The sequence below is a fragment of the Sinocyclocheilus rhinocerous genome, unplaced genomic scaffold (genome assembly GCF_001515625.1).
Source record: "Sinocyclocheilus rhinocerous isolate Xijiao unplaced genomic scaffold, SAMN03320098_v1.1 scaffold262, whole genome shotgun sequence".
In the NCBI taxonomy this organism is placed as follows: domain Eukaryota; kingdom Metazoa; phylum Chordata; class Actinopteri; order Cypriniformes; family Cyprinidae; genus Sinocyclocheilus; species Sinocyclocheilus rhinocerous.
The window spans coordinates 769,995-779,978 of record NW_015641038.1 but is presented as its reverse complement, the minus strand read 5'-3'; the positions used below and the strand labels follow the sequence as shown (position 1 = coordinate 779,978).

Here is a 9,984-nt window from a genome sequence, read left to right as displayed (position 1 = left end):
TTTTTAATTATATTTTTATTAAATATTTATTTATTTGTGAAAAATACTTTGTCATCTAAAGTATAAGTATGTTTATTTAACACATTTATTTTTTAATCCATTTTTAAATGATTTCAAATTTCTTAAATATTATTTAAAATAAATAAAATTATATTGGCTTTATATAGGCCATCGGCCACCCTGCTTTCCAAGATATCGGCATTGGCATCGGCTGTCAAAAAAACCCAATATCGGTCGACTATTAATTAGAAGGGTTTGTACTAATTTTATTCTTCACTCATATTCTAATGATTAATAATTTTATTTTTTGCCTAATCTGCATTGCTTATTTGTCACTGTTTCTCAAAATAGCCAAGTTTGTTGTTTTGAGTGTGGCTCCCAAACACAGTTTAGCCCAGTTTTTATATGTAAGAAGAAAGAAATTAAATATGCAAACAGATTTAGGTTTAGGTCTGTAACCCTGTTCACTAATGCTTAGTGATTTGTGCAAACTGTGAGGTGTTTGGCTCACTGAAGCAGTATTCCTTCCATATAATTCCCTCTTCAGTAGCCAAGTAAAGTGCCTGTTTCGTTTTTCCACCACAAGTCACCTAAGAGGATTTTTCTCCTTTTGTAACCTTTCCTAGACTGAATTGAATCACCATAGGACAACAGTCCTCAGAGACTTCTCTAGCTGTTGCTCTTTTACATCTAATTTTTCCTACACGTGTTGACATCCACATCCATTCCATTACTGTTAAGCAGTGGTGTAATGTAACGAAGTAATAATACTTCGTTACAGTACTTAAGTATTTTTTGGGAGTATCTGTACTTTACTTGAGTTTTTGTATTTCAGCCAACTTTTACTTTTACTTCACTACATTTCCTAATTAAAATGTATACTTTTACTCCGATAAACGAAAATAGTTCCAAACAAAGATCACAGCAATGTTTTGCGTCTCTGAGCAATGGACGGTGTTTACTTATTGATTGAATCAGCTTTTTGAACGAATTGGTTGAATAAAGGATTCAGCGATTCACTCATTAACTTCTGAATGAATCAGTTGTTTGAATGAATCAGTTGAATCTCAATGACTCACTGATTAACAGTCACTTCCTGCTTTATTTGCTTCTTTTCCATTTTGCATTTACTTGTACTTTTACTTTCAATACTTAAGTACGTTTAAGATTTAAAAAATACTTTTCGTACTTAAGTACAATCAATCTCACATACTTTAAGACTTTTACTCAAGTAATATTCTAAACGGTGACTTCAACTTCTACCAAAGTCATTTTCTGGTAAGATATCTGTACTTTTACTTGAGTATGGGTTTCAGGTACTTTATACACCACTGCTGCTAAGTTTAGCAACTTCTGAAAATTATTTTTCATCTATTTATGTGATTTCTTAAAATTTGAATCTTTTACTAAATCTTGAATTTTACATATATATCTCCTTATATCATCATCAATACGTACCCATGTTCCAGTTTCATGACTTTATTAAAATATGAATATCAACAAGCATTATTTGAACAACAATTTATTTAAATGTGAATTGAGAATTCTGATTCATTAGCTGCTATAGGTATAGAATAACAAATTGAAATAAACTAATTGAAACAATAAAACTATTTGCACTATAAATCAATGTGTTTATGATTATGGTAATAAATTAAAATAATCTGATAACAAATACCAATTTGCAAGATCAAGCAACATGACCGACTGTTTTTGTACAGCTAAAATAACTGGAAGTGACTGACACCGGAAGCAGCACACATTCAAGTTAAAAATGTCTGCACCTGCTCTCATGTTAAAAATAAGGTTGATAGATATAATTATAGACAAAGTTTATAGTCTCTGCAGGATTTAAATAAAATGCTAACTTGTTATTTTTAGCAAATTGCCTTCATATACAATTGCAGACATATAACCATGGGCAAGATACATGTTTAAGTTTGTTGTTTGCATTGCCACATTCTGATGCTGAGTGCATCAACACTCTCAGAAATTAAGGTTCTTTATTGATATCTATGTTTCCATGAAGAACCTTTAACATCCATGGAACCTTTCCATTCCAAGGTTGTTTATAGTGGAAAAGGTTTCTTAAGTCTTAAATGTTCTTGAAACTATGAAATGTTTTGATTTTTAAGGAGTCATCAAGCCACAATGGCATAAGTGACCTGAGTTTGTTTACTTCTTAAAGCCGAACTCAAAAAACATGAGTTGTTATTGATTAAAGACTCTCCATAGCTAATCTAACGAGTCATAGATTTAAAGCTCTGCTTTGAAGTAATTTGATTCTCACTGAACAGTCAAATGTTATTTTTCATTTCCAGTAACTCCCTAGGCCAGTCATAAACATGAACCTGTGGAAACCCTTCCTGCTGAGCTAAAATAAAGCTGGAAATAAAACGCTGGAATCAGGCAGGGTTACAAGTCTAAAAAACAGCCTCAAACTTGACTGATTCTTGAAAAGTGTGGTGATCTAATAGCAACCAGCAGCACAGATCTTAGCAACATTTTAAGCCGCTTAATTTGTAGTTTGAGAGAGAAACAGACAGGGATGTTGATGAATTGGAGAGCTTTCAACACTGCATAGATTTAACAGAGCACCCTGATGTGATTTGCAGATTACACAAAAAATAGCTTGTGTTTTTCAGAAGCTGACATCCCAAATACTACAATACAACAACAAACACCACCCATTATTTTCTGTTTTGAGTGATTATTTATATATATATATATATCACTCAAAACGGGAAATAAATAGCTGGTGTTTGAGAGCTAAAAAAATTCATAATTTTGGACGTCTTGCATGTGTTAAAAGGATCAAGACTTTTGTCACTGTATTTGTCATTGAAAAAACGATGTGGAATTGCTTTATTTAATTCCTGCTGCTGTGAAGGGGGACAGTGGAAAACAGGCCACTGAATATAACCTGGTCTTAAATGCTGGGCAGACTGCTGAGCTGACATCAAGTCACATGGGATTTGGCATCCACAGTAAATGGGACGGTTTTGCATAACTGCTGTTATTCAGTGAAATCCCTTAAAGGGGACAGAGATACTTATACAGACTACTGATTTTTCATAATGACATTTATTTTACAGTATTATTATATATGTGTTAGAGAGTCATTATGTTTTTATAAATTGATTGCAAGTAGTAGTTTATTTTTTATTTTTTTAGTAGTAGTAGTTGTTTAGTTGGCCATGCTAATTTCCCCTATTTTTACATTTATATGGACCTCTCTGTCATCTAACACTCACTTAAAAAAACACTATAGTCACACTTTGACATGTTTAAATGAACTCATGTATTCAGATGCTTCAACATCAGTGTCCATAGCAACCCCTCTCTCTCAGCTGCACAACCTGGGTTACCAGGAAGCTGTGTGAGCACCTGCAATCATATGTCCTCAGTCCTCTGCTGAAAAGTGAAACTGAAAGTGATTCAGAGCTTTGTGAGTTGCAGTTTTTCACAGAGAAAGTAAGGAGTTACTTTCTCTCTGAAAAACCGCAGCTCACAAAGCTCTGCCTTCTGGTGACCCCTTTTGTGTTGAAATGCACCATTATTCAGTGGGCAGCATGAACTGAATCTTTGAGTAAACAGAGCTGGATTGTTTACTTGTGGTTGGTCCAGTTAGAGTTGTTTTGATCAGATCATCACAAGCAGAGATGATCTTTCCTGGAGTGGATTCATAGCAAGCAATTCAAAACTTTTTTTTCCCTCTCAGCTCACTGTTGGTTTGTTTATTTTTATTTTTAAGATGTGTAACTCCTGCACAAACTACTTTAAAATATAAAGTAGTTAAATTTGAAAGTTGGCAAGAAATGAAAATTCACCCTATAGCCTAAATTTACTAAATGCATGTTATTGATCTTATTGTGAATTATTCTTCTATACATCTGGTTTTTTTATACCTCAATTGTTTTTACAAAATTCAGCCAACAGACTTTTCTCTGGGACAGGCATGCTGGAGTCCTCTAATCATTGTGTCAGCTTAAAACAGACACTTTTTTTTATGAATCTGTATGTTACAGTATAGGAAAAAAGATGTGTTGCTACTTCCATTTCATGATGACTTTAATGTAGCTATCACTTTACTTTACAAAAGCAGCTGCACTGCATATTGAAACTAGTCAAATGTATAACATCTTTTTATTTGAATTATTTGTATTAGTATTTTTTTTATATCAAAATGATATCAGATTGTTTAATTTATTTAAAATCAGATAAATTGAAAATATTATTTTATCCACTAATAAGCATACAAAGACACATAGGGGCCTACAGGTATTACACAAATAGAGTATCAGGCTGTTAGCTTAGCAACATGCTAACATCATTCTCTCTTGAAATCAACTATTTCAATACTACTGAGCTACAGCGTTCCAAATTGGTTACTTTTGGCTTTCCATAATGTTTGTTGTACATTTTAACCTTTCTGTTTTCTGTCAATATCAGGATTCCAGTGAGGGAAGGAGACATGTCCCAGGACAAGCCAAACTATCCTATAATGGGGGAGAATAACCCCCTTCACAACAGTGTCTATGGGCCACCCAAAACTGATGCCTTTGGAATGCCTCCGCCCAACTATAGCCAGGGCCCAGGGGCACCTCCATATGCAGCACCAGGACCCTACGGCCAGCCCGGTTACGACCAGCCTCCAGCACCAGGGTTCGGCCCTAGTCCGTACCCACAGATGCCATATCCACAGATGCCGTACCCACAGGGGCCCTACGTTCAGGGGCCGTACCCTCAGAGTCCATACCAGCAGGGGCCCGGCCAGCCTGCCTTTGGTGTAGATTCTAATGGTAAGTACCATTAGGAAGTTTACAGGAGAGGAAAAACTCAGTTTTTTTTGGTCTTCTTGAAATGACCACTTTAAGATTTTACTTGAAGTTCTTTAAAATATTGTACACAGGTTGAGCAATTTAGTTTTCTAACGACAGATAAGCCTCAGTGTTACTCTCTTAGGAGTAGTGAGTGGTGTCCCTGCTGAGTTCAGGTGTTGCCAGGTTGAATAAGCGTGTTTAGTCAGTGTGTACTCTGTCCTCCTGAGGGTTATTCAAGGTAAAGTGCTTTGCCAGAGAGTTTCAACAAAAGATTACTAGCTCTGTTAGGACTGTTCCTTTCTTAACTTATCACTAGTGCCTGCTGTAACAATTAGGATGTCTTTTCAAGTGTATTATTACAACGTCTAGCTGGTGCTGTTGGTGTAGATACTATAAAATGTGCTTTCCTTTTCAAACCTATAAAACTGTTTAAATCTGTCCTGTACTTCAGTTTTCCATTTCTGTGGGTGTTTTATTGAATGAGCATACTGGACGGATTTAAATACATTAGAATGTTGTGAGGGCTTTAACATACATTAGATTTCACCCATCACATGTATTATTTGTATTTGTTTTTTTTGACAGCTTCTGTGGAGAGCCCTGGATACAACGGTGCAGATGGACCCCCCTCTTACTATGGCAATGATGAGTTTGTGAACTCTGGCTGGGAAGATAAGAGTATCCGACAGGCCTTCATTAGAAAGGTAAGCAGTAAAAACGAAGTATACTTTGGGCTTAAGAGACAAATTCAGGTGGGGTCTTTATTTATTTATTTTTATTTAATTGATTTGAAATGGATATGTAGAAAGAGTCTTGTGATCCAGGTAAAGTGAGCAAGAATGGAACCTTGTCACATTTCCAGGGTTCTCAGAAGCGGAAGTTGTCATAGAATAATTTTTCTTTTTAGCATTCTCATTTGCTTAAATATATATATATACATATATATTACATATATATAAAACAATTATTATTGTGCTGTATTCAAAAAATTAGGAAAAACCCTTACGGCAGTTTGAACTGTTTTTTTTGTAATTGAATGACAAGGTAATATAACAATAAATGTGGATTACATTTCTTAAAAATTAAAATTAAAAAGAGTTGCGATATTTACAATGCTAATAACTGTGGAAATGTGGTTGTGGTTCTAATGTGAAATAGGTAATTGTATTGTGAGTATCAATACATTCTTAATAACAATCTCTCTGTCCTCAGTGTTTAAAAGTCAAAGTAATGTTTATTGTCATTTTTGGTCAACAAACGTGTGGACTCATGGTTGACCGATATGTGTTTTTAAAAAGCCAATGCTGATACTGAAACTGGCACAAAGAGGACTACAACTTTTATTTATTAGCCAGGCACGAGTTAATGGTCAGTTATGATAGTCTAAAAATGGCCAAATATCAGGAATTAAATTAAATAAAAGTTCTAAAAATGTAACGCATTTAACATGCATTTATTACAGACTGTACAGTATACACACAGATAAATGTCAAATATGTGTATTAAACACAGTTCCTGGAATGAATGAAGAAATGTAACAAATGGTCTTGTAAAATGTGTACGTAACTATTGTATGTAGCAGTACAGTGTGTCAAAGAAAAACACTGTTTCGTGACTCTGTTCTCAGGTGTTTATGGTCTTGACCGTGCAGCTGTTGATCACCTTCTCTTTTGTTGCCGTTTTCACCTTTTCAACTGATGTCAAAGTGTTTGTACGGAGAAATCAGTGGACGTACTATGTGTCCTACGCTATCTTCTTTGTTTCACTGATCGCTCTCAGCTGCTGTGGAGAGTTTCGCCGCAAACACCCATGGAACCTGGTGGCACTGGTACTACAACTGCCTATACTTACACATTATTTAGTGTTTTCATTCTGCACTGTACAAGAAAACATATGCAATCATGTTTTTATATGGTTTGTGAACTTAAAAATTAGTTGTTTGCATTATGTTTAATGTTTAATATATAATTAACTCTTTAAGTTTATATTTAGGTTTAGGTTTAGGTTTGTTTACTCTGTACTGATTGACCCCTTCCTGTATTTCTTTCTCAGTCCATCCTGACCCTGAGTCTGTCCTATATGGTTGGAATGGTTGCCAGCTACTATGATACAGATGCAGTTATCATGGCAGTAGGCATCACTGCGGTGGTCTGCTTCACAGTTGTGCTTTTCTCACTGCAGGTTTGTTTGCTCACTGTAGCAGTATCATAGTTTTTCATCCTTTATTTTATTTTATACACGCTTTATTTTACCGAACAACATCTCATGATTATAATGACAGCATGTAAAGATTTGAAAGTATAGTTCAAGTATAGTTTGTGGACATTCAATGGCGGCCAATTTAGTTTTCAAGCTTTTGAGCTAGGCGGTTTTATCATGAGGTTTGTTTGCTCACTGTAGCAGTCTCATAGTTTTTCATCCTTTATTTTATTTTATACACGCTTTATTTTACCGAACAACATCTCATGATTATAATGACAGCATGTAAAGATTTGAAAGTATAGTTCAAGTATAGTTTGTGGACATTCAATGGCGGCCAATTTAGTTTTCAAACTTTTGAGCTAGGCGGTTTTATCATGTCTTCCATGCATCCTTTGCATGCGGTAAACACCACTGATTGTCATTATCCTTCTCTTTTTCAAAAATAGAGCAAATATGACTTCACTTCCTGCTGGGGTGTTCTTTTTGTCTGTCTGATTGTCCTGCTCCTGGCCTCTTTCCTCTGCATCTTCATCCAAAATAAAATTCTGCACATTGTCTACGCCTCGCTCGGGGCCCTGCTGTTCACTTGTGTAAGTACCACCATCAATACCTTAACCTGTTAGTGTTCCACTGCGTGTTTTTGAGGGTTAACTTCGTGACATACAACAACTAAAAAAAAAACAAAAAACGGCTAAACATGTCGCATATCTGTGGAAGGCTGACATTCTTCATTTCAACAAGGCTTCCTGTTGTGATCCCATCGTGTTTTCCAGCTAATAGCTCCCAGCTATAGTTATCTGCATGCATCGGTTTACTAAAAAATATAGACTGAATGGTTTTTCATTCCGTCAGTGTGTTCAAAGTTCTATTACTCAATACCAGTAAGACTTACAGTGATTTGTTCTGTTTAGGAACAAACCCCAGTGTCACCTTTCAAAACCAAAACCATGCATATACTCCAAATGGTTCAAGAACAGCATGCAATTTACTTTGGGTATGCCTTTTTTAGGCATTTTAGGCTAATTTTACAGGAATGCTAAGGGGAATGCTTAATATCCTTTTAAAAATGATGTTTTTCACAGAAATGTGTGCTTCTATGTTACTAAGACTGTTAAACTCATCACACCTTCTGTTCTTCAAACAGTTCTTTACTTGCAATAATGATCACTGTTAAAACCTTTGGCATTCTAGCTGTCAATTTATTGAAAAGAAATGTAAAGTTGTTGTACATCTGAGCTTCTCTCTCTGGTTAGATTTTCACTTTCTTTATTCTTCTTTCATCTCTTCAGCTATTTCAGCTTATTCACTTCAGAAACAAAAAATCTCTTAGACTTTAGAAGAGACATTGTATTGTGACTTCCACACTTTAATAATTTATACAACTGTTTTCATCAAGATAATAAAACAGGTTTTTCAAGTGCCAAAATAGAACGCTGTTGTGATTAAGGATGAGGTAACACTGCTTTTCTCAGAGGTCTGGACTAATGGCTGGAGTGGGACTTTGCTGTTACACATTAAGATTAAATAACCATCAGATTTTTAAAATAGAGTTTAATAGGGTTTGAATGGCTTGTTTGATCAATAGCATATATCTTTCAAAAGTGGAAACCTGCACTTTGCTATTGTAGTTTGATTGTTTGCTATCAAAGTCATCATCCATTGTCATGCCTTTTTTGTGAGGTAAAACGTTTTACCATCTGTCTTAAACTGGGTCACCAAACTTGGGCCCTTTTGAAATCTCCAGTTTTCCAGTCTGACTGGCTGTATAATCATATCGTATCCCTTTTGGAGGAGTGAGATTAAGCATTTGGAACTGAAATTGTTGGAACATCAGGAAATTACAGTAGAGTTCTTGGATAAAGCTCATGTTTTATGAAAGAAGTCTCTTATGCTCACCAAGACTGTGTTTATTTGGTCAAAAATATAGTAAAGACAGCAATATTGTGAAATATTTTTACAATTTAAAATAACCTTTTTTCTAATTTAATATATTCTAAAATGTAATTTAATCCTGTGATGGCAAAGCTGAATTTTCAGCATCCCTTAGCCCAGTTTTCAGTGTCACATGATCCTTCAGAAATCATTGCAATATGCCGATTTGGTGCTCAAGAAATATATCTTATTATAATCAATGTTGAAAACAGCTTTGCTGCTTTTGATACATTGATAAAAAAAAAATTTCAGTATTCTTTGATGAATAGAACGTTCAAAAGAACATCATTTATTTGAAATACAAATCTTTTGTAATATTATAAATGCCTTTACTGTCACTTTTGATCAGTTTTATGCATCCCTGTTTAAAAAAATAATAATAATAAATGACTGCAAACTTTTGAACGATAGTGTAACTATCACAGTCAAGCAGGATACAAAACCAGTGAAATTTATGTAGGATTTGCTGATGATTTAAGACCATATGATTTTGTAGTTTCTGAATAAAACATGAGTGGTGCTGCTAGGCCTAGTGCATTGTGCTATGTGGTTGCTAGGGTGTTCTAGGTTGTTTCCAGGTGGTTGCTTACAAGCCTAAAGTGTTAAAAGAGCCCTTGCCAAGTCTCTATAATATTTTAGTCCCTAAATATTACTTGAATCACTCCTTCAGTGTAAGTCTATGAGATATTTTTTTAAATAACCCACAAGGGGAAAATTGTGTATATAATGGCACACATCTCTTCAAAAACAATGAAAGTAAAAGATTAATATCATTTTCAATCCTTTGAAACAGTTCAGCTTGCTTTATTTCCTCAAGCACAACATGAATGCGACACTCAGGCCTTGTTTGTTCTTTCACAGTTCCTGGCTGTGGACACCCAGCTTCTCCTGGGCAACAAGAAGATGGCCATTAGCCCAGAGGAATACGTCTATGCAGCTCTTAACCTCTACACTGACATCATCAACATCTTCCTTTACATCCTGGCCATCGTGGGTCGTACCAAGGAATGAGTGCTCCTCCTTCCTG

At 35.1% G+C, this 9,984-nt stretch overlaps 1 protein-coding gene across 1 annotated transcript in view; it reads left to right on the top strand.

The window, feature by feature from the left end:
- The window catches only part of LOC107754271 (protein lifeguard 1-like), a 19,094-nt gene extending 9,126 nt beyond the window's left edge, over positions 1–9,968 (top strand). Inside the window, exons 2-7 of the mRNA XM_016570658.1 lie at positions 4,453–4,802; positions 5,409–5,527; positions 6,451–6,651; positions 6,876–7,004; positions 7,472–7,615; positions 9,819–9,968. Of these exons, the coding sequence (XP_016426144.1) occupies positions 4,475–4,802; positions 5,409–5,527; positions 6,451–6,651; positions 6,876–7,004; positions 7,472–7,615; positions 9,819–9,968 (1,071 nt within the window). The 5' untranslated portion in view covers positions 4,453–4,474. The remainder of the gene's footprint in view (positions 1–4,452; positions 4,803–5,408; positions 5,528–6,450; positions 6,652–6,875; positions 7,005–7,471; positions 7,616–9,818) is intronic.
- Positions 9,969–9,984: the final 16 nt, after the last annotated feature.